The following is a 27,863-nucleotide window of genomic DNA, read 5'->3' on the forward strand; positions in this document are numbered from 1 at the left end:
GAGAGAGAGAGAGAGAGAGAGGAGAGGGTGGGGAGAGGGGAGAAAAGAGAGGAAAAGAGAAGGAAAAGGAAAAAACAGGTAATGGAAAGGACAAAAGGTGGGAGGAAAGAGGGAAAGAAGGAGAGAAAAAAGAGAAAAAGGATGAGAAAGAAGAGAGAGAGAGAGAGAGGGAGAGAAGAGAGATCACTGAGGAGATAGAGGGAGAGAGGGAGGAGTAGGGGAGGGGGGGGGGGTCGGGGAGAGATGCAAATTAAAATCACGTCTCAGTCCAAGCAAACATGATGCTGCTGCCAAGTGGGCCCGTGGCTGTCCCAATGTTCTCGAGCGCCAGCTCCAGAGCTTTATCATCTGTTCCAAGAGCGTCCTAGGCAACAAGGCTTCCATCAGCCAGGGAGATGCAGCGAGCAAAGGTGTGTTGTTTCTTTTCCTTAGGGTCAAGGTGGAGGGTTCCCTGGGTGACCTGCATTGGGAAAGAAGAGATTCCAGCAGCTGCTTGTGCAGACCCTCTCTGTCAGTGCCCCCTGTGTGACTTGGCCCCCTACTTTTGACATCCATCCCTGCCTGGCTAGAGATGAGAGGGAAGTAATATTTCATGATTCTGTAGCATCTTTTGCTTTGGGTCTCTGAATTGACAGGGGGCTGGAAACATGGCTTCTTTCTGGGTTTTCAGGGCATTATTCTGGGGCCAGGGATTTTTTTTGGGGGGTGGGGTGGGGGAGGGATAAGCTTTCTAATCTTTTTGAGACTCTGGGGCTGGGGGGAACAGAAGGTTGCAGGCATAATTTCAGGCAAGACATGACAGATTCTTGTGTTCTTCTGAGGCTCCTTGCGAGCCTTGATCGTTTCAGGGTCTGGGACCAGGCATATTGGGCTATAAGACTCAGATAAAAACTGGGGGGGGTCACTCAGTGTCCTCACAATTCATAAAGAGGCAAAGCTATGGGAAAAAAACACTGGGAGGTCACTGAAAGTGTTTGTCTGGCGAAAGATCTACTGCCAGGCATAGAGGAGGGAGAAAAAAAGTTTTCTCCAGGATTTGGGAAGTACTATTTTCTGGGACAGTTTGGCCACACACATTTGGCAACTTTGGAGAACAGTTTGGGGTCTCTACGTTCTTATACACCTTTGTTCTGTAGGGACTGAAGACCCCCTCTATGGGGACTTAGTAGAGGTAATGAGGAGGGTAATTTTTTCTGCTTTCCCTTTTCCTTCAAGGAAATGGGAATAGAATATTAGAGCTAAAAAAGACTTTAGAATTTATTTAGCCATAATTCCTCATTTTACAGAGGGAGAAACTGAGGTGCAGAGAGGTTAAGAGATTTCCCCAAAATCATGCACTAATCAGTGTCAGAGCCAGGTCCAGAATCCAAATCTTTTTTAGGGAGCTTTCCATTACAGCCCATTGGCCTTTTTTTGAAGAACACAAACCGCAATTCTTAAATGGGCTCAGGTTTTAGGCTTATGTTGAGATCAAGGGTTAAAAGTAGAGGCCCTCAATGTTGGGAGATATAGGTATGGTTTGGCATAAACTAGGGACAAATGAGAAATCCGAGGATTTATGAGCACAGGGCTGAGGTGATAAAGACGGGTCCTGTTAATGGAGACCCAAATGAACACCTGGGAAAACTAGGCTGAGTCTCTTTCATGGAACCTTAACAGGACCATTCTCAACGTCCCTTCCAGACCTCCAAGACTCAGAAAGTTCAGGTCCGAGTGGCAAACAAAGGGCCAGTGAAGACAGAGAGCCCTAAAAATTCAGCTGGGTTAGAAAGGCAGAGGAGGAAGAAGGGAGGATGTGGAAGGGACCATAAGACGGGGACCCTGCGGAACCGCCAGGTTGAAAGCAATAGGGGTGGAGGTGGAGCTCAGGATCTAAAGTTGAAATGAACCTAAAAGGACAAGAGAGAACGAAAGAGTTAAGCCAGAGTCTGTGAGCTGCTGGTGGTCTGAGAGAAAGGGCGGGCGGGGGTGGGGGGAGCAGTCCTCTAAATGAGTGGGGGGAGGAATAAGGAGAGATGCAGTAAAAGGGTGGTTGGTGGCCAATAGCCCACTAGGCAGGGAGGGGTTAACCGAGGCTCTGGAGAGGCTGGGCTGGGAACATGGGAGGAGAATCCAGCTCAACCCATTGTTCCCTCAGCTACATCAGACTTCGCTTCGACAGCTTCACCTGCCGTGTTCTACTGATACCTCCTCGGCCTCACCCACCCTGCAGGTAAGACTGGCCCCATCTGGCTGGAAGGGGAGGGGACAGGAGGGAGGGGCAGGGGTTGACTTGGGGGGGTGGGGTAATGCCTAACCGCGAAAGGGGTTGGGGGAAGGTAGAAGGAGGAGGAAACTTTCACCCTCCCTCTTCTGCTTTCTCCGCGCCTGGAGTTAGGGCTGGGAGGAGCTCGAGGAAAAGAAGGAGGGGTCTCTCTCTGGAGCTCCTTATCAATCTCCTCCAGGAGGCATCAGGGCTTGGAAGAGGCAGTGCTGGAAACTTGGCTGTGACCAGGTGCCACAGAACCGCCATGGAACCGAGGCTGGGGGGAAGGCTCTGCCCTGGTCCTCGGGGACACCCAGAGCTTCCTCTTCATGTTGGCTCTCTGTCTCCTCCCCCACTTCCTGATCATCTTTGGGGCACCCGCCTCCCATCCCCTACTCCTTGCTTTCTTCTCAGACAATGCTTCCAGGACATCTGCTTTCCGAGGGCTGGATGTTGGACCCATCTACCTGCTCCTTTCCCTGGGGGTGAGAGTAAGGGTGACATTTTAGAATTCACCTGGTGCCTCCCCATCACCTCCTTAGCTACCTCCTCATTGTTGTCATTTTCAGTGGTATATGACTCTTTGTTACCCCATTTGGGGTTTTCTTGGCAAAGATAACAGAGTGGTTTGCCATTTCCTTCTCCAGCTCATTTTACAGATGAATAGCTTGAGGCAAATAGGGTTAAATGACTTACCCAAGGTTGCACAACTAGTATGTGTCTGAAGCTAGATTTAAACTTGGGAAGATGAGTCTTCCTGACTCCAGGCCTGTCACTTTTTCTACTAGCCACCTAGCTTCCTTCCAACCCACCCCCTCATTCAACTCAATTCATCAAACATTTATAGGGCACTTAATCTGTCCAGGGCATGGTTTGGGGCCTCATTTCTGCCCTTTAGGAGCTTATGGGCTAGTATTTGTACATAACTAACTGTAATGCCACTTGGAATGTGAAGGTGCATTGAGAGACTTGCCAACTAAGTGCTCTGAGATCCCAGATATGAGAGAGGTTAATTCTGACTGGGGGGAATAAGTGGTGGCAGCTTCATAGGACAGGTGACATTTGAATCCTCAGCAAAGATCCTGGCCTCAATGCCCTGCTCTGGGTGAAGGTTGGGAAAGAAGTGGTAATAGTAGTTCTTTGTGGAAATTTTGAACTGGGATTTGAAGGATGGGCAAGATATCCACAGAACTAGGCAGATGGGAAGAGGGAATGGTATTTGAACAGAGAGGGAGTTCTGGCTTCTTTGGTGAACAAGTTCAGTCTGATTAGAGCTCAAGGGGTGTAGTGAGAGGGAAGAGCTCTAAAGGGAGGTTGGGGCCAGCCAGCTCTTTCCTACTAAGGAAAGCCAGTTTTCAAAGCTTCTAAAAGGGAGGGAAAGTGTCTGATTTGCAGACTTCTTGATCTAGACAAAGCTTTGAGGGAAACTAGTATGGCATAGTTACCTGTCCTTTATAAATTTAGGGCTGGGATACACCTTGGCATAATCTGTCACAAGCCCTTGCCTCACCCATCTTATGAAGAGGAGGATCCCAGGCTTTTGATTCATGGGGTGGAAAGAATGAGGCTAGGAATGAGCACTCCCTTTTGCTTGGAATCAGGCAGTCGTGTGTGTATGTGTCTGGGGTGGAGAGGAGGTGATGCAGTGGGTGGGGCACCATGGACAGGTGGGAGCACTGGTTTGGGCAAGTACTCTGCTCACCTAGTGACTGAATCTTCTGATGCTGGAATCAGCTAGAAGCCTTCAACCCAGCCTCCTAAGGAGAGGAGGCAGCCAAAAACTAGGTTAAATGTTTATATGTTTCAGAGATTAGAAGCTCACGGGCAGACACTGCCCAAGCATGCTCTGCATTGTAGGAAGGTGGAACATGAAAGGAAGGCAGTACTGGATTGGTTTTTTTGTCACTGTTCTTTTGTTTTTGCATTTAACAAAGGTTTAGGAGCCCTATTGAAATCAGTCAAGAAGTATTTATTGAAATACTACTACATGCCAGCCTTGCACTAGGCACCAGAGCAGTAGAAATATTTAATTGGATCTCTGATTTCATTGATTTGTGGGTGATCACTCCAATGGTACTGATTATGACTTCAACCTATGAGTATCTATCCAGTTCTCTGGAAGTTTTTCTCTAGTTCTTTTAATATTTTTGTAGATTCCAGTTTGTTTTGTCAGGAGGCGCTATGGGATGTAGATCTGGAAGGGAAATTAGGGATCCCAGCTTGTCAATTTACAGAGGAGAAAATTCGGACCTAGAGAAGTTAAGATGTGAAGCCTGAGGTCTCACAGTTAGAGCTGGGATCTGGACAAAGGTGCTCAGACTCCAAATACTATGAAAACACTTCACTCTACTGCCTCCCACAAAGTGGGAGTTTATGCTATACTTCTTCATAACAGGCTAGGTAATATAAATATTATCCTGATTTTAGTAGATGTGGAAACTGAGGCTCAGGGTGGGATAAAGTGACATAGTGATTCACCCAAGGTCATACAGCTCATCAGTGGCAAGATCATAACTTAAACCTAAGTTTTCTGAGGTTCCTAGTTCAAGGTCCCTCCCTGCCTTTCCCTACTAAATGACTGCTAAAGGTGTTCAAAGAGAGGGGAGGAGATTTTCCCACCTGGGATTGTAGGAGAAATTTCACAGAAAAGATGGGGAATTGAGCTAAGCCTTGAAGGATGGGAAGGATTTAGATTGGGTGGAAAGTAGGGGGAGAAGGTGTTCCTAGGTGCTCAGAAGGGGTGCTGCTAACTAAAGTAATTTAGAGTCACTTTTCATGCTATGTATTTTGTGTCCCCAGGGCCTAGTACAGTGCTTTGCACATAGTAGGTGCTTAATAGATGCCTACTGATGAACTTTTCTGATCTTCAGGCAATCTTCAAGGTGGAAGAAATCAGATATTTGTCATCTCAAGAGGCAGATTTCTAGCCCACCTCCACCCCCCAAGATATAAGGACCCTTAATTTCACTGGTATGGGAACTCCCTCTGCAGAAGATATCCTAGTCACTGTGTGCCTTGGTAGACAAGCATTTTGATGACTTTTTAAAAAAGTCTCATCACTTTCTAGTCACACCTCCTCTCTCTGTGTGTATATAAATAAATCTAGTGTCCAAAGGATACGAACAGTTTTCAAAAGCAGACACCCAAACTATCACTAACCATATGGGAAAATGCTTTAAATCACTAATAATATGAGAAATGCAAATTAAAACAACTTTGAGATGTCACCTCCCACCCATAAACTTGGCAAAGATGATGAAAGATGGAAACAGTTCATGCTGGAAGGGTGGTGGGAAGGCAGGCTCACTAATAGTCTGTTGCTGGAGCTGTGAACTGGTGTAGCCATTGGGAAAGACAATTGGAATTAAACGTAGCGGAGTTGATCTTTTATCCACCCAGGAAACCCAGAATGTAATCATAAGGTGTTAATGAGGTGCTAAAGGAAGGAAAGGATGAATCTAATCCCTTTATGAGGTGTGATCACCTTTTCCAGAGTGAATCAGAAGGGTCAATCCCATTGGCAGATGAAAATGGACACACAAACCCCGGGACCCCTTTAAAGGGCAGCTTGAGTTGGTGGAAGCAGCCAAGGCTAGGGGCAATTATAGGATGACTGCTGGTAGGGGAAGGGGTTTCTATTTTTCCTCCACCCTTTTAGGCATGCCACATAGCAGCATATGTACTTACCCAGAAACAGACTTCCCATCTAACATTTGGAGAGTAAGTCTGCACAAGTTCAAGACCTAGTTGAGGGATCAGAAGCACATATAGTCCCCCAGAGGAGGAAGCAGATTCAAGCAGCATGACCCTTTATGTACACAAAAGAAAGCAAGTGGGAATCAGGCCATAGAGAAGACTGCACAAAGACAAAAAAGATAGCTAAGACTTGAAGTTCTGAAGTGGTCCATTGTCTTTGCACATGTATTCCAGACACAAGTGCCTCACTTTTGTTATACTTTGTTTGTGCCTGCCCTTTCAACGCAGAGATATTGTGTATGTGTGGAGAGTACATGCAATTTTATGGGGAGATTTTGTAGCTATTTTTCTTTCTATGTTATTTTAGTAAATGCCTCTGCTAAGAACTAATTATGACTAGTGGTTTTTAATGAGAAGCACACCAGTAGGGGCTCATGAGCTATAGTTTTAGAGGTGAGTACTCCCTAAGGTATCTCCCTAAAGCACGACAGTAGTCACCCCTGTGGGAATCCAACTCAGGAGTGTGAGAACAAGTTGTGAGAAGAGCCCAGAGCAGGTGTGTGTGCTCCACCAAATAATTCATATTCTTTGATCCAGCTGTGTTCCATAAGGAAGTAAAAAACCAAGCCCATATATACCAAAATATTAATTGTAACTATTTGAAGTAAGGGAAAACTGGGAGCAAAATGAGTGCCCATTGAGGGAAGAGTGGTTGAACAAAATGTGGCATATGAATGTAGTGGAATATTATTGTGCTGTAAGAAAAAAATTAGTGTGAGGTCACCAAAATATGGGAAGATTTGCATGAACTGATTCAGGGTAAAGTAAACAGAACCAGGAGAACAACATAAAAAAAAAAAACCAAACAAACAGAAAGGCAAATGAACCCAGAATAAATGCAATGATCAATACTGGATCCAGAAATCAGATGCACCACTGCAAAAGCCAAAGTGTCTAACAAAGACTCTGTTTCTGAATTGGTCAGTTTGGGTTTATAGAGACTGTCCTCCATGTTTGGAAGGCATTTCCTCCTCACCTCCCTGTCTTAGAATCCCTATCTCCCCTCAAATCATAGCTCAGGTGCCACTTCCTTTGCTGATACTTCCTCTCATTCCTCCTTTTGGGGTCTTTCCCTCTCCCGATTACTTTGTATTTCTTTATATTTACTTGCCTGTGCACATGTTGTACACCCCACCCCAACTGAATGTAAGCTCTTTTCAAAGGACTTAGATTTTTATCTCTGTAACCCTAGTACCTAGTACAGGGCTGGATCTTAGCACATAACCGTTTAACTAACGTTTGTTTGATTGAGATGAAAGGGCTAAGATAGGTTATTAAGAGAAAATAGAAAGTTTGGGGCATGTCCCTGGACCTTTGGAAGTGACTTCAGGAAGACAGACCTGCCCTTCCTCAGTGCCAAAGTAAGAGTTAGAATCCAGTCTATAGAGCTGACCTAGGGAGGTAAGCCCGAGTCAGTGCCATAGGACACTGGACCTGGAGTCAGGAAGACCTGAGTTCAAATCTGATCTCAGACACTTACCAGATATGTTACCTTGGGCAAGTCACTGACCCTCTATTTGCCTCAGTTTCCTTAACTGTAAAATGGAGATTTTAACAGTACCTACCTTGAGGGTTCTTAAAGAGATATTTAGATGTGTATTATTACTGTACCAACTTTCCATTCAGTATGAAGGAAAGAACATTTCCATCTTCTCTCCACCACAGTTCATGTTCAGTAGATTCGGTTGTGTCCAATTGTCCATGACCCCACTTGGGGTTTTCTTGACAAAGATACCGGAGTAGTTTGCCATTTCCTTCTTTGGCTCATTTTACAGATGAGGAAACTGAGGCAAACAGGGTTAAGTGACTTGCTTAGGGTCACCCAGCTAGTAAGTGTCTGAGGCCAGATTTGAACTCAGGAAGATGAGTCTCCCTGACTTCAGGCCCAGCATTCTACCCACTGCCATCTAGCTGCCCTCTCTAGCTACACCCCGCCCCCAGCTTTCTACCACACTAATTCACAATTCGTGCTAATTTGCTGAATGCTCCTACCCTTTCTGCTTTGTAATTCCAGCTTATGCTGGACTGATTGGAACAAAAAAAATTTTGGAGCAGGTTAGGGGTGCCCAGCAGCAATAGCAAAGAGTATAGGCTAACCACAGATGCAATCACAGCAGGAGAGGGGGCCCCCAGAGAATACAGCTATTGCTGCCAAAAAGGTTAGGGAGCAGGTGGGCCCCAAGAAAGGGATGTCAAGTGATGGGATCCTGGGGATAGCTGCCCCACATGACAGTGTGGGCCAGTGGAGGGTTATAAAGCGAAGTGCTGGGATAGTGGTCACCATGAGGAAGTATGTGCTACCCCCTGGAGAAGAAGCCCCACCCAAGAAGTTGGTGCTGCCGGCCAAAGTCCTATTCACTCTGTACCAATCATGACTCTGCTCAGATCATCGTCCTCTAAGTTTTCTCCACAAAATCAGAGCTGGTGCCTCTGGGCCATGCCATACCTGGACACGAAGAGCTTGTCAGTAAGGAAAGGATCACCTCTGAACAAGAATGTGACACGTGTATGCCCTAGACAAGATTAAAAATTGCACCCCTGTGTATTATCATCTATTAGAGGATGCTGTAGATAGAGCGCTGGTCTTGCAGTTAGGAAGACCTGAGTTCAAAACAGCTTCAGATAATCACTAGCTGGGTAGTCTTGGGCAAGTCACTTAACTTCTGTGTGTCTCAGTTTCTCATCTGTAAAAATGAATGAATATAACAATAGCCTCTATCTTAAATAAGACAGCAAACATAAAGAACTTTGTAACCCTTAAAGTACTATGTAAATGCTAACTATTGTTACTCTTATCATTATCATTCCCACTAGAATATAAGTTTCTTGAGGCAGTTAGGTGGTGTAGTGGACAGGGTGCTAGACTCACAGTCGTGAGTTCAAATCCTGCCATGGACACTTACTAATTGTGTGACATTGGGCAACTCAATCTCTCAACCTTAGTGACCTCCTCCACAAAACGATAGTACCTTCCTCCCAGGACTATCGTAACATCAAATAATGTATAGTACATAGAAGTGGAAAGTGCTTTCCAAACATTACAACGCTATATAAATGGTAGCTATTATTGTTAAAGGCAGGGACAGTTTCATTTTTTTTTTTGTCTTTCTGTAGCTAGCACCTAGTATAGCATCTGGCACATAGTAGGTACTTATTAAAATGTTTGTTGATCCATTGATGGGAGGCTCTGACCCTTCCCTTTGACATCCTCAACACATCCCAGGATGCCGTGGTATAAGTGGAACTGAACTGAGCAATGGGTGTGGAGTCAGGGTACCTGGGTTCAGATCCTCACTCTGCATGACTCAGTTTCTTCATATGTCAGATGATGGGTTTGGACTAATCTCTCAAATCTCTGCCAGCTCTAAACCTTAGGATCCTAAAACACAAATCATGAAGTGTAGATTATTTTTTTTGTCATGAATAATGTAGTCATTTGTAAAAAGTGACATTATAAAGCAGCCACACCCTACATGCTGGTTCTGTACTGGGTATGTTACCCTACCTACCCCTAATCTTGGCATCTAGGCACAGTCTCTCCTTCTCCTGGGCAGCAGGTGGCTGTGCCAGGATCTGGGAGGCAGGCAGCATTCTGTTAGCTGTAAAGACACCCCCCCACACTCTCACTCCTCACTGTCTATTTCCATTACTTGGGACAGATGGCAGGAAGTAGTCGTGGGTGTCTGCAATGTGCGGGACTTGGGGATTTAGGACGAAGAAGCTTTTTAGAGACTCAGTACTTCATTAAACCGCCCCCCCTCCAATATACTCTCATATATTCACATACCCACAAATAGCTGGCCAGTGACAAACTATGAGCTTGTTTTCAGTCCCACTTTCTTTCAGGGGCCATCCCATCCCTCCAGGTGGCCCACCTTGAGTGTCCTCCCTCCTTTCCCTAAGAGTGCTCCAATGGAAAAAGCCAGGACACCTAGGTTTGATACCCGGCTTGGTCACTAATGAGCTGTGTGGCCTTGGATAATTTCCCTTTCTGAGGGAAATTTTTTGTCTATGAAATGAAGAGCTTAGATAAGATTCCTTCCAGCTGTGATGCTCTGTGGTCTTGCCTCATAAAACTTACCTGTGCTGTGAGCTGTCCTACTCCCTGTTCTTCCTCTTGGCTCGTTCAGGGTAACCTAATTCCTGCTCAGGTGTTAACGACTATTGATGGCCTGTGTTAGATATGAGGAAATTGCAACTGAAGGGGACCCTTCAATGCCTTGAAGCCGAAGAAATAGCTCTAATGGAGAGGCAGGAGAGAGAAGGGAGGAGAGAGAAGGGAGAAGGGAGAAGGGGTTAGGATAGGCCATCAGAGGAAGAGATTTGTGGGCAGGCCAGCCTTTGGACTCCTCAAGCAATGTCATACTGGCTGCCATCCATCTTAGCTATAAAAATGTAATTCTCTCCCTATTCCCACTCCTCTCCCCTCCCTCTCTGCCTACCACCATGATTCAGGAAAGGTCGTGGGTCCATCCTCTAGTAGAGGTTATTACTAAAGGTCAGTGCCACATCCCCATAGCATGCACTCAAAATGAAATCAGCTAAGAGGAAATGTTTCCCATTTGGCCTAGACTAGAGTATACATCTGAGAGGGAGTTTAAAGATCTGAATCTCTTCTCTTACCAATGAGAAAAGTAAGAGCCAGAGAGACGAGGTGACAAAGCAGAAGTTTACTAAGCTAGGGGCAGAAACAGGAATAGGATCCAAGACTCTTGCCTTCTAGTCCAGCTCTCTCCCCACAGTACCCCTCCCACATGAAGCTTTGAAAAAGACTCTTCCACCGCACAGGGAGCCATCAAAATGCCCAGGGCATATAGCATGAGGGGCATTTAGCCAGGAACAGAGACTCAGAGGTCAGCCCAGGCCACGGAGCTGATAAGCCCCTCCAGCTGCTTTCTGGCTCTCCAACCCTCTAGGGATTGGCTCACACTGCTTCCCACAACCCATCTGTCTCAAGGACAGCCTGTTTGTCAGAGAGGGAGACAAGGAGAAGGGCTCCAGGGAGAAGGGAATGAGACATTCGCTGTGTGGGGTTGAGGGAGAGAGGAGATAGATCAGACAGAAAGGGCAGAGAGTCTGCCCAAGGACAGCTGTTCCAGCATAAGGAGACGAGATGGTAGATGGTGGAAAATACAAAAGGGGAAGCCAGCTCGCAGGGCGTAACGACAACGGAGCAATCGGGGACACTGTCCCATTTGGAAATCACACGGTCATAGATTTAGAGCTGAAGGGGGAGTGGTTATCTAATATAACCCTTTATTTTTACAGATGGAGAAACTGAGGCCCAGACAGGTAGAATAATGGATCCAAGGTTACCCAGGTTGCAACTATCAGAACTGGGATTTGCACCCCAGCCTTCTGACTCTAAATATAGAATTCTTTCTGTTGCACCCTCTCAGGGGGCCCTCTTTGGGAGTTCACCACCCCACAGCCTGTGCCCAAGTTTTCACATAATCTTTACTATTTCTGGGGCCCTATTCATATTATCACCCCGAGTCTTGCAGTTCAGGTACGCTAGAGTAGGGGAGAGGGAGCCCTAACATAGAACTGCAGGAGGTAGGACAAGTCCAAGATTCAGGCAGTACTAGGAAAACCAGGGCAGTTTGGTCCAGACTGTACCTCTCTACTTTCCTCCAGTAGCCTATGAAAGGACTTGTTTCACCTAATTTGGGTGCCACCTGCAGCCAGCCCCTCCCCTTTCTTCTGGCTTATTTCAGCCTCTCTCTTTTCCCCCCCTCCTCCTCCCAGGCTTCTCCCCCTGCTCCCCGCTTCCCTACAGTTCCCTTTTGTTCCCTCCACCATCATGTGGCTGCTCAGTATTCACAGACGTGGGCTGATCACAGCTGACAGATGCACCTGTTCAAGGAGACATCAGTCAGCTCTGTTAGGGTTGGGCGGAGCTGAGTTCTCTGAGGTCGCTGTCACCTCAAAGCCTCAGTGCCCAGAGAGAAGCCGATGCATTACGTCTCAGCTTTGTTCTCTCACCTCTTTTCTCCAAGCCCAGCCCTCTTAGTCTCCTCTAATGACCTCCATTCTCAGGCTTTGAAGCCTAAACGTTAAAACTCACTGATTTCCCCGTCTTATCTCTGCCTCCTCCCTCTTCCAGAAACCCAGCCAGGATTCTCTAAAGGAGTTCGAGGGTGCCAATCAACAGTGCCTAGGGTGGAGTGATGCCCATGCCTGATCTTTATACAATAGTGCTTTCTCTAGGGCTGTTGGGCTTTGACTCGGGGCATCTTGGAAGTACCTAAACTGTTAGCACTTTCTTAGATGGTAGAGAAAAGGAACCACAGTGGCATACACCCTTTGAAATCCTGTCCAGTGGGCTGGCATCATGGGAATCTTACCATGTTTATAGAAGCCATGAGTTCTCACTGTCTCCAGCCTCCTTCCATGAGAGAGGCAACCTGGCATAGTGAAAACCTAGGAATCAGGAAACCAGGGTTCAAATCCTGTCCCAGGTACTTACTAGCTGTGTCATTATCACCAAGTCATTTCACTCCATCAATCAATAAACATTTATTAAGCACTTATTATGTGCCAAGCACTGTGCTAAGTCAGCTTCTCAGACCTTCAATTTTCTCACCTACAAAAGCAGTAATAATAGATACACAAAGTCCTGCCTCACTGGGATAGGGTGAGGCATTTTGTCAACCTTAAAGGGCTGTGAAGATGTAAGTTATGATGTGATTTAGGCATGAAGGGTGATAGAAGCAAATTAGGAGAGCATGGAAAATTTTACCTGTCAGATCTATGGACAAGGGAAGAACTTATGACTAAACAAGAAGTTGAGAGAATCATGGGATATAAAATGGATAATTTTGATTACATTAAATTAAAAAGGTTTTGTACAAACAAAACCAATGTAGCCAAGATTAGAAGGGAAAGCAGAAAACAGGGAAAAATTTTACAGCAAAATTTTCTGATAAAGACCTCATTTTTCAAATATATAGAGAATTGAGTCAAATTCATCAGAATACAAGTCAAATGACCATTAATAAATGGTCAAAGGATGTGAACATGCAGTTTTCAGAAGAAATCAAAGCTATCTATAGTCTTGTGAAAAATTGCTCTAAATCACTATTGATTAGAGAAATGCAAATGAAAACAACTATGAGGTACCACCTCACATCTATCAAACTGGCTAATACGACAGAAAAAGAAAATAACAAAATGTTGGAGGGTATTTGGGAAAATTGAGACCCTAATGCACTGTTGGTGGAATTGTGAACTGATCTAACTATTCTGGAGAGAAATTTGGAACTATACCCAAAGGGCTATAAAAAGGTGCATACCCTTTGATCCATCAATACCACTGCTAAATCTGTCCTACCACAGGTTAGGCACAAATAGTCCATGTGAACATTTGGGTTGATTCTCTAAATTTGCGCATCCTGCTTTTCCTTTGAGCTGTTTCAATTTTGGTTTGCTCACAGAGCACAGCACCTTCTCTGATGTTGGCATGCCATGCTGGGCAGTCCTGTGCCAGTGTCTTCCATGTCACGAAATCAATTCCAAAGTTCTTAAGAGAGACCTTGAAAGTGTCCTTCTATCACTTCTTCTGATCACCATGGGAACGCTTGCCCTGTGTGAGTTCTCCATAAAATAGTATTTTTGGCAAGCGTATGTTTTGCATTCAGACAATGTGGCCAGCCCATTGTAGTTGCGCTCTCTGAAGCAGAATTTGAATGCTTGGCAGTTTAGTTAGAGAATGGACCTCAGTGTCTGGTATGGGTCTGGTCAGCTACAATCAGACATACTGAAACTTGACTCTAGCATAGTGATATCATTTTGGTCCTCTTCAATAATGTGAAGGACAAAAACCAACCAATCAACCAACTAAATCTGTATTACAAAAAGAGCAAAGAAAAAGGAAAAAGACCCATATGTACAAAAAATATTTATAGAAACCCTTTTTGTGGTGGCGAAGAATTGGATATTGAGGAGATGTCCATTAATTGGACTGAAAAAGTTGTAGTATATGATTGTGATGGAATACTATTATGTTATAAGAAATGATGAGGAGGATGGTTTAAGACTTAGATGAACTGATGCAAGGTGAAGTGAGAAGAACCAGGAGAACATTGTATACAGTAACAGCAATATTATATGATGATCAACTGTGAATGACTTAGCTCTTGTCAGCAATACAATTATCCAAGACAATCCCGAAGGACTCATGATGAAAAATGCTCTCCACCTCCAGAGAAAGAGGTGATAGAATCTGAATGCAGATCAAAATACTTTTTAAACTTTATTTTTCTTGTTTTTTCTTGTCTGTCTTTTCTTTTGCAACATGGTCAATATGGAAATGTTTTGCATGACTTCCCCCCAAAGAGATGTGAGTTATAATCAATGACCCCCAGCTTTGTCTTGGTGCTCTCCAACCTTTCCTTTCTCTTAAAGAAAAGGTGTCAAACTCAAATAGAAATTGTTCCCTGCAGGCTGCATATTGATTTAGAAAACCACAGAATTAACATTACCTATGTTCTATTGTGCTTTTATTTATTTTGTTAAACATTTCCCTGTTAAGCTTTAATCTGGCGCTGGCCTCACCAGAGAGTTGGCCAGCATATTGTGAGTCTGACAGCTCCGTAATCATCACCTACGTCCGCTGCTTCCTTAAGGTTCTCTCTCAAGGTGCCAAGCCTTTCTTTCCAAGATGACCAGAGAAAACCTGGCCCTTGACTCTTCCCTTTCCTTCTTGGCTGCAGCTCCTTGGGTCCTTTTGGTCCTGAAACAGCCTAGAGGAGGGCTTCTTAACCTTGCTTGTGTTGTAGACCCCTCTGGCAGTCAGGTAAAGTCTGTAGACCTCTTCTCAGATAATGTTTTAAATGCATATCATAAAATATATAGGCATGCAAAGGAAACCAATCATATCAAAATTCAGTTGTCAAAAACTATATATGTATGTATATGTATATATAGAAACTATATGTGTGTGTTATATGTATATTTATATATAGTGTATGTATGTGTGTGTACATACATATGTACATATATAGGTATAAAAAGCCATGAATCCTAGGTTAATAACTCCTGGCTTGGAGTTTGCTCTGGGAATTTCTGAACTAAGTCTCTGAATTTGAATCCCAGCTTTGCCAGCATGACTCTGGACTGAGGCTCAAAGACCTCTTGGGTAGGGTTGGGAGGGGAGGGGGAAAGGGGGAGAAAATTAAACTGCTTCTCTTGGATTTGGGGCAGAATAGGTGACAAGTGAAGATATCAAGGTACTTGGTTTATATGAGGCACTATAGCAAAGTAAATGCCAAAGAGCTAGAACAGTTCAGAAAGGTCTGTTCCTCCCATATGGTTCTCCTAGGGATTCGCAGCTTTTTCCACACTTTCCCTAGCAGTGAATGATCTGTGAATTAAGAGCCAAAAGCCCAGAGTGTTGGTCCTAGCCTGCCACTCACTCACCACGTAACCTTGGTCAACGTTGCATTGGTTCTCCAAGCCTTGGTTTCCTCATCTGTAAAACTCAGATAATGACATCTGCCTGCCCTCTCTCCCTCCCTCACAAGGGTGTTGTGAGAATCAAATTAAAGAAGAGATATGAAAGTTCTTTGAAAATTATAAAATTCCATCTGAACACGCGATTGTTAAGAAACTGTCATTTTAAAGAGAAGAAAATGAATTGCCAGAAGAGACCAGGATATGTCTTTGAGTACATATCCTAGGACGGTCAGTTAAAGGAACTGGAGATGCTTAACCTGAAAAAGAGGAGACATGATAGTTGTGTTGAAATATTGGAAGGGCCATCCAGGGAAGAAGGGATCAGATTTGTTCTGTTTGACCCTAGAAGGCAGGATCACAAGCAATAGGAAAAGTTGCAATGAGGTCAGTCTTGACTTGACGTCAGGAAAGACGTCTTGACAATGAGAGCATTCCAAAAGACCATCCATCGTCTTCTATTGGACAGCCTCATTACCTTTTTGTGGACTGGAGCTCTAGAGCTCATGGGATTATAGGATTTAGAGCTAGAAAGGACCCAGAGATCAGCTAGTCATTGGAAAAAGCAAAATTCTCCTGCCAAATATACATAGTCAGGTAAAAACCAATTCCCATACTGGCAGTTCCAAACACTGTATGTCTCATTTTGCACACTAACTCCCTCACCTCTAGGGAAAAAAAGAATAAATGCTCAGAAATGTCACAGTAGGGCACAGGAAATGGAAGGTACACATAAAAATTCTGTCTAGCACAGACTGGGAGACTCCCAAATTGACTAAATCTGGCTTAATGTAATGGAAGTCCCATGGCCTTGCTCTCTACCCATCTTGGCTCTCTAGGCCTCCAGGAATTCACTCTTGGAGCTTGCATGGGGGAAAACCAACTTATCCTCTAGAGTATTAGACAGGTAAAGCCCCACCATCTTCACCAGACATGAGCAATCCCACCCCCGCCATCAGATGGGAGGGAGAGTCCCCCTGGCTAACAATTTGCTGAAATCATCAGCCTCTTCCAGGCAAGAGAACCTACCATATGATCTGTTCTGTAGTCACCCTCCTTATTCACCAGATTGTCTCTGGATGACTCTTGGGTTTGTTCCACCAGCCAAGGAGGAGGCTTGGCCACTTTTGAGAAAACAAAGGAATGTTCTTTGGGTTCTGAAAGTAGTTCCCAAAACAAGTTCCAACAGTGTTTGGAGCTGGAACAACAGTCCTGTTGCAAGTACATTGTCTCCTGAGAAAAATCTACAACCACATCACAGAAGAAAAGGGAAAATTCTCATATGGATGGGAAGCAGTGTGACCTGGTAGGAGAGGCAGCTTGAATCAGAGGACTAAGTCCAGGAAGTCCTGTGTCCCCATTGGCAAGTTTTTTTTTAACTACTCTGACCTTCAGTTTCTTCATCTGTAAAATGCAGATGCTTATATCTGTAGACCTTGCTAGGAGGTTGTGAAGCTAAATTGATATATTGTCTATAAATTGCTTTGCAACTAAAGTATTACAGCAGCACCAGATACGGCTGTTATTGTTCTTTTTATTGGTTCTGATGGGTTTGTTAGAGACTCAGTTTATAGTCTATAATCACATCTCCTAGGTGCCAGCCTGCTACCCATTATGACCAGGGCAATGTCCTTATAAAACATGAACCAGGTCAAATCCCATGCCTGCAAGCTTCAGGGGATAGTGTTTCTTTGTTGCCACAGATTTGGGCTGCATCCAGTGTTGCTTGAAGTAAGTGGGCCATGGAACTTGGAAATCTCTAGCTAGTTTCTTTCTTTCCTTCCTTCCTTCCTTCCCTCATTTATTCTTTATTACCTTCCTTCCTTCCTTTCTTCCTTCCTTCCCTCATTTATTCTTTATTACCTACCTACCTACCTTCCTTCCTTCCTTCCTGCCCTCATTTATTCTTTATTACCTTCCTTCTTTCCTTCTTTCCTTCCTTCCTTCTTTCCTTCCTTCCTTCCTTCCTTCCTTCCTTCCTTCCTTCCTTCCTTCCTTCCTTCCTTCCCTCATTTATTCTTTATTACCTACCTACCTACCTACCTACCTACCTTCCTTCCTTCATGCCTTCATTTATTTTTTATTACCTTCCTTCCTTCCTTCCTTCTTTCCTTCCTTCCATCCTTTCTCTCTCTCTGTCTCTCTCTTTCTTCTCTCTGTGATGATAAGAACTCATGGTGAGGGCAGGCCTTAGGGAAAGAGAACCTTTCTGGAACTCCAATTCAATTTAATTGAACAAACACATCAACTGATAACAAACATTGATTAAAAACTGACTATAGGGCCGGGAGATGTAGTAGGCAATGGGGATATAAATCTATATACATGGTCAGTCAGCCAGTCAGTCATCTAGCATTTATTAAAGCCTTACTACATGCCGGGCACCGTGCTAAGTGTGGGGGGATACAAAGAAAGGCAAAAGATAGTCCCTGCTCTTAGTTTTATTTGTGTGTGTGTGTGTGTGTGTGTGTGTGTGTGTGTGTATTTTCCCATTTAAGTAAATGTAGAATCCATACAAAGTGATTGCAGAGGGCACTTGCAAAAGGAGGAATGTGGAAAAATCTCTTGAAGAAAGTAGCGCTGGAGTCGAATTTTTCTGAGCCTCAGTTTCCTTACCTATAAAATGGGCTTGATGATGTAACACTGCCAGATTTACAGGGCTGTAAGGAAGGGGCTTTGTAGGCTTTAAAGCTGTCAAGGACAGCCTAGAGTCGACCCCAGGAGCTCTAAATCCAAAGCTTTTCCCGTTAGACCCCACACAGCCCTTTAGAAAATGAGGAGGGGGCTCTGCAGTTCCTGTTTCCACACCTCTCTGGGCTGCTCCTGACATCTCACCAAATCATCTCCCAGACAGACAGGTGTCAAATATTCATGAAGATGATTCACTTCCTCCTCTTCCCTTCCCCCTTACCCCCTTGGTTTGAATAAGCTGATGCAGGCATCTTGGCCATCCCTTTGGGGGGGCCTGTCTCTGCTGAGGCTTTTGGGGTTCTCGGTGTTTCCCCCCAAATTATCTCCTTATTGGCATGGTAGACATGATGGAAAAAGATCCCTATTCAGACAATGGGATGAAGCAGATAATCCCTGGGGTCCGTTTCCACTCAGATTCCACAGTTAGTGGATTGCTATTGTGTACCTCAGTTTCCCCATCAGAATTTCCCACAATTGAATTAATCTCTATCCTGTCAGACTTATTCAAGTTTTGAAATCCTCAACTAATTAGCATATTTAGCATAGAAAAATTAATCCTGTCCTGAATGTTGCTTCCTACTCTAAACACCTTGAAAAAAAGCCTTGAATGAAAACATCTTTTAACCAGACATGCGTCGACTCTTAAACATTTAGACACTGAAGCCTCTGAATGATGGAAGGGCCAGTGCTGCTTGTTTCCTCTAGGGCAGGGATTCTTAACCATTTGTGTGTATGTATGTCGTCGATTCCTTTGGCAGTCTGGTGAAGCTGATAGACCCCTTTTCAGAGTCATCTTTTTAAATAATTGAAGAGAATGCTAAATTAGAGATTAGTTAAAATGAAGATGTAGGGTTTTCCCTCTATCCAAGGTCACAGACCCCCTGAAATCTATCCACTGCCCAGGTTAAGAACCACTGCTCTAGGAGAAGGTAACAAGCATTTATTTAGCCCCTGCTGTATGCTGGGCACTGTGCTGAGAACTTTACAAATATTATCTCATTTGATCCTCACAACAACCCTGGAAGTAGGTGTTATTATGATTCCTATTTTATAGCTAAGGAAACTGAGGCAGACAGAGATGAAGTGTCTCTTCTGGGGTCACACAGCTAGCAAATGTTCGAGGCCAGATTTGAATTCAGGTCTGGCATTCTATCCCTTATGCCACTTACCTACCTTTAGGGAGTAAGTGGGCTCCAGTTTGGATGTCTTGAAAAGGCTCATTACAAGGATTGAGCTACAACCTGCTGTGTCCTTTGGATATTTTCTGACTGGTCCTTGCCTTTCCACTCACCTTCCCACCTGCAGAGACCTTGTCTAGGAAATATTAATTTGTAGAAGCTTCTCTTTCAATCATTATCGACGGGGCTGATCTTAGCAAAATGGTGACTTGGACAGTTGGAATCTGACATCGGCTCAATCCTGGCTCGGCTATTAATGGTTTTGTGACCTTGGGTAAATCACTTAACTTTTCTGAGTCTTAGCTTGCCTTGTCTATCAACTGAGGTGTTTGGATGAGCTAATTTTAAAGTCCTTCCCAGTCCTATGCTTCTGTTGATCTATAGCTAACCAGTTTAGATTTGGAATGAGGGACTGGATCTAGTACCTGCTACCTCTTACCTTGTATGTCATCTTCTGCGTGCGTGTCATGGACCCCTTTGACAGTCTGGTGAAGCTGACGGGACCCTTTTCAGAATCATGTTTTTAAATGATTGACGGAAATGCTAAATGAGTGGTTAAAGGTCATTTAATGTCTCTGGGCTTTAGTGTTTCCCTCTGAATATAACAGGGCTTAGGGGAGGAGAGACGAGAGTGGGAGTGGGGGGATGATCTTGAATGGACGTTGTTCCTTCCTCCAAATGTCTCCTCCCCAAAGGCTAACTCACCTCTAAACTTTCCAAGTCTAAATCTCCTGAATCCTATTTTCTGCCTAGCACTTATGGGGGATGTAAAGAAAATGACACTTGGATCCCTCAAGTTCTTCTTAAAAGCTCTACGTCATACAACAGAAGTGGGATCCCCAACGATCTTAATTAGGAGGAACAAGGGATAAATATAAAATCTTGCACATAAATTTATGAATTCAACTATAGCATACAGGATGAGGGAGGCCTAGACAGCAGTCTGCATGAGAAAGATCTAGGGGTTTTATTGAACTGCAAGCTTGATATGTCAGCTGCGTGATGTGGCAGCCAAACGGCTAATGTGATTTTCATGCTGCATTAAGAAATTCAGTCAGGCCAGGACTGGGAGAGTGCTAGTACAGCTGTGTTCTGTGTTGCTCAGTTTACATCTGGATTATTGTACACAGTTCGGAATACCACATACTAGGAAGAACGCTGAATATTCAGAGGAGCGTGAACAGGACAGGGAGGGGATTTGAAACCATGTCACGGCAAGTCTTCGAGTGAAGGCTAGTGACTGAGGCATTGTAGAAAGGGCTTGGACTTTAGGTAGCTCTATTAGACCTGTAAGGTGCCTGCCGGATGGTGCAGTGGTGCAGTGGATAGAGTGGTGGACCTGGAATCAGGAAGATCCAAGTGCAAAATCTAGCTTCAGACTCTGTAGGACCCTGGCCAAGTCACTTAACCCTGTTTGCTCATCTGTAAAATGAGCTGGAGAAAGAAATGGCAAACCATTCCAGTAACTTTGCCAAGAAAACCTCAAATAGGGTAAAAAAAAAGTCAGATACAACTGAATAACAACATTTTGGGGCAGCTAGGTGGTGCAATGGATAAACCTGGCATCAAAAAAACTCTCCTTCCTGAGTTCAGATTCAGCACCAGACACTCACTAGCTGTGTGACCCTGGGCAAATCACTTAACCCTGTTTGCCTTCGTTCCCTCATCTGTAAAATAAACTGGAGAAGAAAATGACAAACCACTCTAGTATCTCTGCCAAGAAAGTCCCAAATGGGGTCAGAAAGAGTATGACACAACTGAAAAGCAACTTAACTAGTGAACTAAGGAGCCTGCCTGTTCCAAAGTTACATGATTCCAGCTCTTAGCACAGTGCCTGGTACGTAGTAGGTGCTTAATAAATGTTTATTGATATTGATACTGAGGATTCTAATATAACTGAGTAGGAAGCACACACACATATGAAAATAGAAGAAATAAAACAAGACAGGAGGCACTGCAAAGCAATGTAAGATTAGTAGTCAGATTTATGGTATTATAGGAATCTAGGTCAGGGAAAGATTTACAGTGGTCAGTCTGGTCAGGGTATAGAGCAGGGAGGAAAGTACTGCCAGAGACAGGAAAGGCTAAAAATGCCTTGAGGGATGCTCAGGGTCCGTGGATCTGGGCAGTGAATGATATGGTTGAATGGAGAGATTGAATTCCAGGCTAAAAATTTCAGACTCGATCCAAATAGGGTCGTAGGATTTAGAGCTGGAGTAATAATAATAAAGATGATGACGATGACGATGATGATGACGATGATGATGATTTCTTTTATGTATCACTTTAACATTTGCAAAGCACTTTTCATTTTACCGATGAAGAACCGACGCTGGAGGAGGTGAAGTGATTTGTCTACAGTCACACAACTAATAGCTGCCTGAAGCAGGATTGGGCTGGAGTCTTCCTGACTCCAAGGCCGATGCTCAGGCCACTGGGGCACCTGGATTGAAGGGGCCTCAGGGACCATATAATCCAGCCTCTTGAAGTTTTAGACAAGGAGACGGGCGCAGAGAGATGAAGTGACTCAGAAGTAAGTGACTCACTTACTCACTCTGTGATCTCAGGCAACTCCCTCCCCCTCTCTCAGCCTCTGTTTCCAAAGCTGTGAAATGGGGATAACAACCTCACAGGGTTGTTGTGGGAATGAATGAGACAATGTCTGTAACTGTGAAGCCCTATATAAATAAGCTATTATTATATAAAATTCAATTAGTGATTCCTAAAGCCCTTTGGCTTAGACCTTGTAGACTCAAAAAGCCAAATCTTTGTGATCTGCACTCGTCCAGAAACAAAGAATTCCTGCTTTGTGTCATGCCCTTCTCCAATACTCAACAGGCACCTACGGGCAGCATTTCAGCAGCAGCACTTAGAGTACTGTCTTTTGGTTTGGTTCAGTCATTTTCAGTCACATCTAATTCTTCATGATGTCATTTGGGGGTTTTCTTGGCAAAGATACTGGAGTAGTTTGCTATTTCCTTCTCTAATTCATTTTACAGGTGAGAAATGGAGGCAAACAGGGTTAAGTGACTTGCCCAGGGTCATACAGCTAGCAAGTGTCTTAGTCTGGATTTGAACGCAGGTCTTCCTGACTTGAGTCCCAGTGCTCACCACCTAGCTGCCCCAGAGTACTACCTCACCAGATTAAAATGTCATTAGGAACCATTTAACAAAATAAATGAAAATTCACTAGAACTGTAGATAATGTCAGTCTGTGGTTTTCTAAGCCTTGGCAGTCTGCAAGGATCCTTGCGTACCTTGGCTTCTCTCTGAGTTTTGCCATCAGTACTCTGGATCATTTTCATTGTTCTCTCTGATCTTCCTCCATCTTCTAGGTCTTGTTTCTGCTACAGTGATCAGAATTACAGAAGGCATTGGGAGGAGGGGGAAATGATACAAACCAACAAAAAACGGAGGGGTACAGAACAAGCAGAAGGCATGCCTAAGGCAGCAGTTTGCCTGCAAAAAGATCTGGGAATTTTGGTGGTCCTCCCTATGAGTCAGTAGTGGGATCCAATAGGCAAGAAAATGAATTCTTAGGCTCCGTAGGAGACGAATAGTGTCCAGGACTAGGGCGAGCATAGACCTGGTATATTCTGCCCTGGTCAGACGACATCTTGAGTATTGTGTTCAGTTCTGGGTGCAGTGTAGGAGGAGGGGCATTGATTACCGGGGAGCACGCAGAGGAGAACAGCCAGGATGGTGAAGGGTGAAGATCAGCTGGGGGCACTAGGAATGTTTAGCCTGAAAAAGAGAAGGCTTGGGGGATAGTGCAGGTAGCAAAGGGCATAATTATCATTCAGATTTTTCATCATGAGGAAGAGGCATTAGGTGTGTTCCGTATTGGCTCCAGAGGATAGAACCAGGAGCAGCGGGTAGAAGGTGTGCAGACACGCAGTTAGGCTGGATATAAGGGAAAACTTATGTAAGAGCTTTTTCAAACCTTTATTTAAGTCCTATGTAAATGTCACTGCGTGCGCTGAATGTATTGCAGGGCCTTGGGGAAATTCAAACATCAATACCTTCCTCCAGCATGAGCTCAGAGAGATGGGACCTGTACATAAATAGCAGCTGCACAAAATAGGCTCTGACGAGTGCCCGGAAAAAATACAAAGGGCCACGAACGTTCCCAGACGGAGAGATGTGTTTCTGATTAGGGAGTGGGGTGAGGATCAGGGGAGGCTTCACAGGAGAACCAGCATTGAAGTTGCGTCTTTGAGAATGGGCTGGATTTCAATGAGTGGTGATCTGGTTGGAGGAGGGCATTCTTAGAGTTGGTGATGCTGTGAGCAATAGTAGAGAAAAGAGGCAGTGGGGGAGGGGAGGATGGGGGGGTGGGAATGGGATGGCATATTTTTGGAACCATGAACAGGTCAGTTTAGCTGGAGTAATGTGATGTGAGACTGGAAAGTTGAAGCCAGATTTTGTATGGCCTTGAAGATTAAGCTGAGGAGCTTGGATTTTATTTAATAAATAATAGGGAGCCACCCAGGATATTTGAGCAGAGGAGTGGCATGATCAGACTTGCATTAGGAAGATTATTTTGGTAAGACTATGATGGGTTAAAGAGTGGAGGCATAAAGAATGATTAGGAGGCTATTTCAGTGGTATAGATGAAAGAATCACAGCCTGAGCAGTTGGGTTAAATGTCAAGAGGTCCTTAACTGTGAGGTTCTAGGACTTCCTTACAATTTGATCTATTCAAGAGTGGCCTGGGCTGCCTCAGGAGGTGGTGAGCTCTCCCTCCTTAGAAGCCTTTAGGCAAAGGCTGGACGTGGCACCACGTGGGATTCTTGTGCAAGTATGGGTTGGACTAGATGGTCTCTGGGTCCCATTCAACTCTGAGATCCCATCAAGGCAGAGAAATTGAAGCAGCACAGAAATGGGGTTGCATGCTAGGGACTGAAGGGGGCATCAGAATCTCAAGGAGTCTCCTTGATTGGGTGGTCCACGGAGAGCAGGGATGTCAGGAAGACAACCTTATTTTAAGTTCTGCCTTTGCTACTGCCTGTCTTTGTGACCTTGAGAGAGTCATTTGCATTTCTGCATCTTATTTTCCTCATCTATAAAATGAGGAGCATAGACTAGATCAAGGGTGGGGAACCTGTAGCCTTGAGGCCACATGTGGCCCTCTAGGTCCTCAAGTGCGGCCCTTTACTGAATCCAAACTTCACAGAACAAATCCCCTTAACAAAAGCATTTGTTCTGTAAACTTGGACTCACTTAAAAGCCTGCACCCAAGGACCTAGAAGGCCACATGGTTCCCTACCCCTGGACTAGGTGGTCCCTTCCAGGTATAAAATTTCTGGGTCTTATTTTCCTCGTATATAAAATGAGGAGCTTAAACTAGATGGTTCCTTCTAGGTATAAAATCCCATGAACTTTCATGATTCCATTCTGTTTTTTTGACATGGGGTAAATATCCTGAGAGGAGGGAGAGCCTCCTTGGATTAGGTCCGGTAGTAGTAGTAATAGTAATAGTAGTAGTAGTCATAGTCGTAGTCGTAGTAGTAACAAATAACTGACATTTGTGTATCATTTTAGGGTTTGTGAGAGCAAATGTAGGTAAAGTACATTGTCTTGTGTGTGAATCATGATGCCCCTGTGGGGTGGGTGCTACGGGCAATATGTTACCCATTTTATAGACGAGGAAACAAATTCAAATGATATGCATAGATCACATAACTAGTATGTATTAGAAGCAGGCTTTGAGGTCTCTTCTAATTCCTGAGTCTCCACTTTCTCACTAGAACGGGGGCGGGGCGGGGAGATAGGGGTCTAGGAATAGTTTAGGTGAAAGAATCCTGGAGATGGGGTAGGGTGGGGGTATAGCAGTGGTTAGTGGATTATAAGATCCCCAGGACTCAAGAGGACTAAGTGGCAGCCCCCAAAGTGGATGCCATCTTGGTTTGATTCTGCTTGGCTTCAGGGGGCGAAACTAGGACCAGGAGGTGGACGTTACAGAGAAGCAGCCTTTGACTCAATAGAACGAAAACCTTTCCAATGGTGAGACCTCTTCAGAAATGGAATAGAGGCTACCTGGTAAAATTTTAGGCTTCCTGACCCGTCAGTGACCACCTGCAAGGGAGAGGAATTTCCTTAATTGCAATGCCTTCTCTCCGTTAATTATTTTCAATTTATCCGTATAGAGCTAGCTTTGTATATATTTGCCTGTATGTTGTCTCTCCCGTTAGACTGTAAGCTCCTTGAGGGCAGGGGCTGTATTTCGCCTCTTTCTGAATCTGCCGTTTTTAGCATAGTGCTTGGCCAATAGTAGGCACTAAATAAATGTTATTGATTGGTTGATTGGCTGTATAGGGTAGTATGCTGGAATCCCAGGGTAATTCTAATACCCAATCATCTATTGCTGTGAAACCTAAAATAAGATGAGATTTCTATATCTAGTCTCACTGTCATGCTGTGTGACTTGGGGAATCCCCTTTTCCATCTCTGGGGTTGTTTTCTCATTTGTAAAATAAAATTAGCCCGGGGGAAGCCAAGACTTATGACAGCTGTCTTTAAGTATTTGAATGTATAAGGAGGAGGGTTGAGACTTGTTCTGGTTAAGAACCAGAGGGTCTAACAGTTGTGGGAACTAAAGAAGGGCAGGTTGGGAGTAGGTGGATGGAAAACCTCCTACCCCTGGAGCTTTTCCAAAGTGAAGGGACCTCCTCAGGAGGGAATAAGCCGAATTCACTGAAGGTCTTTGAGCAGAGGCTGGGTGATTCACTTCTTTTTGGAGATGTTGTAGAGTGTTTAGCATAGCGCCTGGCATATAGTGGGTACTTAATAAATGCTTGTTGCCTGCTTGACTGACTGATTGGAGAGGAATTCTTGTTTTTACATGAGTTGGACTCAATGGGCTTGAGACTTGAGTTTCTGTGATTCCTGGAGATTCTCTTTGGTCAGATGGATGGTCAGGTGGTGGCGGTTGTTGTTGGTCCTTCCTTCTTGAAGAGGACCGTGATATCAGAAAGTTGATGCCATGACTCACAAGTGAGGATGGTCAAGTAGGTTTCAGAGGGAGCTTAGCCCTGTGAGGCCCCCTAATAGCTTAGATGGGGAAGGTCACTACTTGGTCAAAAGTCGGATGAGTCTTTCCTAATGGGATGCTTATCTCTGCTTCAGGAAGAGATGAAGGAGACAGATGGCAGCCTCCTGGGCGACCCCAGCCAGACCCCTCTGGGCAAGAAGGAGACCACCAAGTGGCAGAAGCCTCGGCTGACCCGAAAGGCCCTGATGAAGTGCTGTTTGGTGAGGTGGATCCTGTCCAGTGCTGCCCCACAGGGGTCAGGTAAAGGGACTGGCAGAGAGGAGGGCTGACTGGTTGTTTGCATAGAGGGTCTGGGGACTGGCCAAGGGGTTGCCAGGGCCGTCTCTGTGGCCAGATCTGGGCTGGAGTTTCTAAGAACTCACAAAGCCCTGGATATGGAGCTGGAGGACCCAGGTTCAAATTCTGGCTCTGTCATTTGCTACCTGTGTGATGCTGGGAAGTCTGGAAGTGTTGGAGTTGAACTAAACACGCCCCTTTCCATCTCTAGGTTCCTCTGACCTCCCGTTGGGCTAAGTTCTTCTGTGTCTTGTGAAAGTACATGTATCCCCTCATCCATCCATCCATCCATCCATCCATCCATCCATCCATCCATCCATTTTCAGCAAGCACTTAGCAGAGTACGAAGAAGAGCAAGACACCGTTCTTGCCCTCATCGAGCACACAGTTTAGTAGAGAAGGTGAGACAAAGGAGAGGGAGCTGCAATAAGAGGTATTGTCTACATGCCTGTAGCTGCCCCAGAAAATGACAAGTGTTTTAGGAATGCTAAGAGTTCTAGGTGCTTAAAGCGGAAAGAGCACAGATGGTGATGATGATGACAGCTAATGTTTATGAAGTACTTACTGTGTGCCGGGCACTGTGCTATGTGCTTTACAATTATTACCTTCTCTGATCCCCACAACAACCCTATGAGGTAGACGCTGTTATTACCCCCATTTACAGACGAGGAAACTGAGGTTAAGTGACTTGCCCAGGGTCACACAGACAATAAAGGTCTGAGGTCAGATTTGAACTCAGGTCTTCCTGATTCCAGGCCTGGCACTCTATCTGCTGTACCACCTAGCTGTCCCTCCTGGGGGGCTCTGGGAGGAGGAGGAGGAGGCTCTGGAATTGGACCTTGAAGGACAGCTTGGGTTTCAAGAGAAGAGAATGAGGGTAGAGTAGGGAGGTGCTGGGAGGAAACTGAGAACGCTTTGGAAAGCATCTGACTATGGCTCCATGTTAAGTGAATTTCTCTAGTTTATTTGTGGAAGGTTGATGAATGAGTGCAGTGATGTTCCAGGAAGAGACATAATGGTTCTGGGCCCTAGTGGTATCAAAGGGAAGTCCAGGCATCCAGGAAGAAGCAGAGAATAGTGAAGGAATAGTGAAGGAAATTATTATTTTCTTTCTTCAGGAGTGGCTGATCAATCAATCGGTAGGCATCTTTATATTTTAAGCTCCCAGAATGCACCTGGCATGGTGCTAGGTTCAGACGATATAAAGACA

At 44.7% G+C, this 27,863-nt stretch overlaps 1 protein-coding gene across 1 annotated transcript; it reads left to right on the forward strand.

Annotated features, from left to right (window-relative positions):
* Positions 1 to 380: 380 nt before the first annotated feature.
* Positions 381 to 26,890, forward strand: LOC118842502 (calsenilin-like). Its single transcript, XM_036749981.1, has 4 exons — positions 381 to 410; positions 2,138 to 2,212; positions 26,452 to 26,617; positions 26,865 to 26,890. The coding sequence occupies exons 1-4, from the start codon at positions 396 to 398 to the stop codon at positions 26,888 to 26,890; spliced, it is 282 nt and encodes a 93-aa protein (XP_036605876.1). The 5' UTR covers positions 381 to 395.
* Positions 26,891 to 27,863: the final 973 nt, after the last annotated feature.

Source organism: Trichosurus vulpecula, chromosome 3 (genome assembly GCF_011100635.1).
Source record: "Trichosurus vulpecula isolate mTriVul1 chromosome 3, mTriVul1.pri, whole genome shotgun sequence".
Lineage (NCBI taxonomy): Eukaryota > Metazoa > Chordata > Mammalia > Diprotodontia > Phalangeridae > Trichosurus > Trichosurus vulpecula.

Bases quoted from the DNA above. Each gene is read 5' to 3' on its own strand.
- LOC118842502 (XM_036749981.1), top strand. The intron at 2,213-26,451 runs GTAAGACTGGCC...TCTCTGCTTCAG, and splicing joins CGGCCTCACCCACCCTGCAG to GAAGAGATGAAGGAGACAGA. The intron at 26,618-26,864 runs GTAAAGGGACTG...TTCCATCTCTAG, and splicing joins TGCTGCCCCACAGGGGTCAG to GTTCCTCTGACCTCCCGTTG.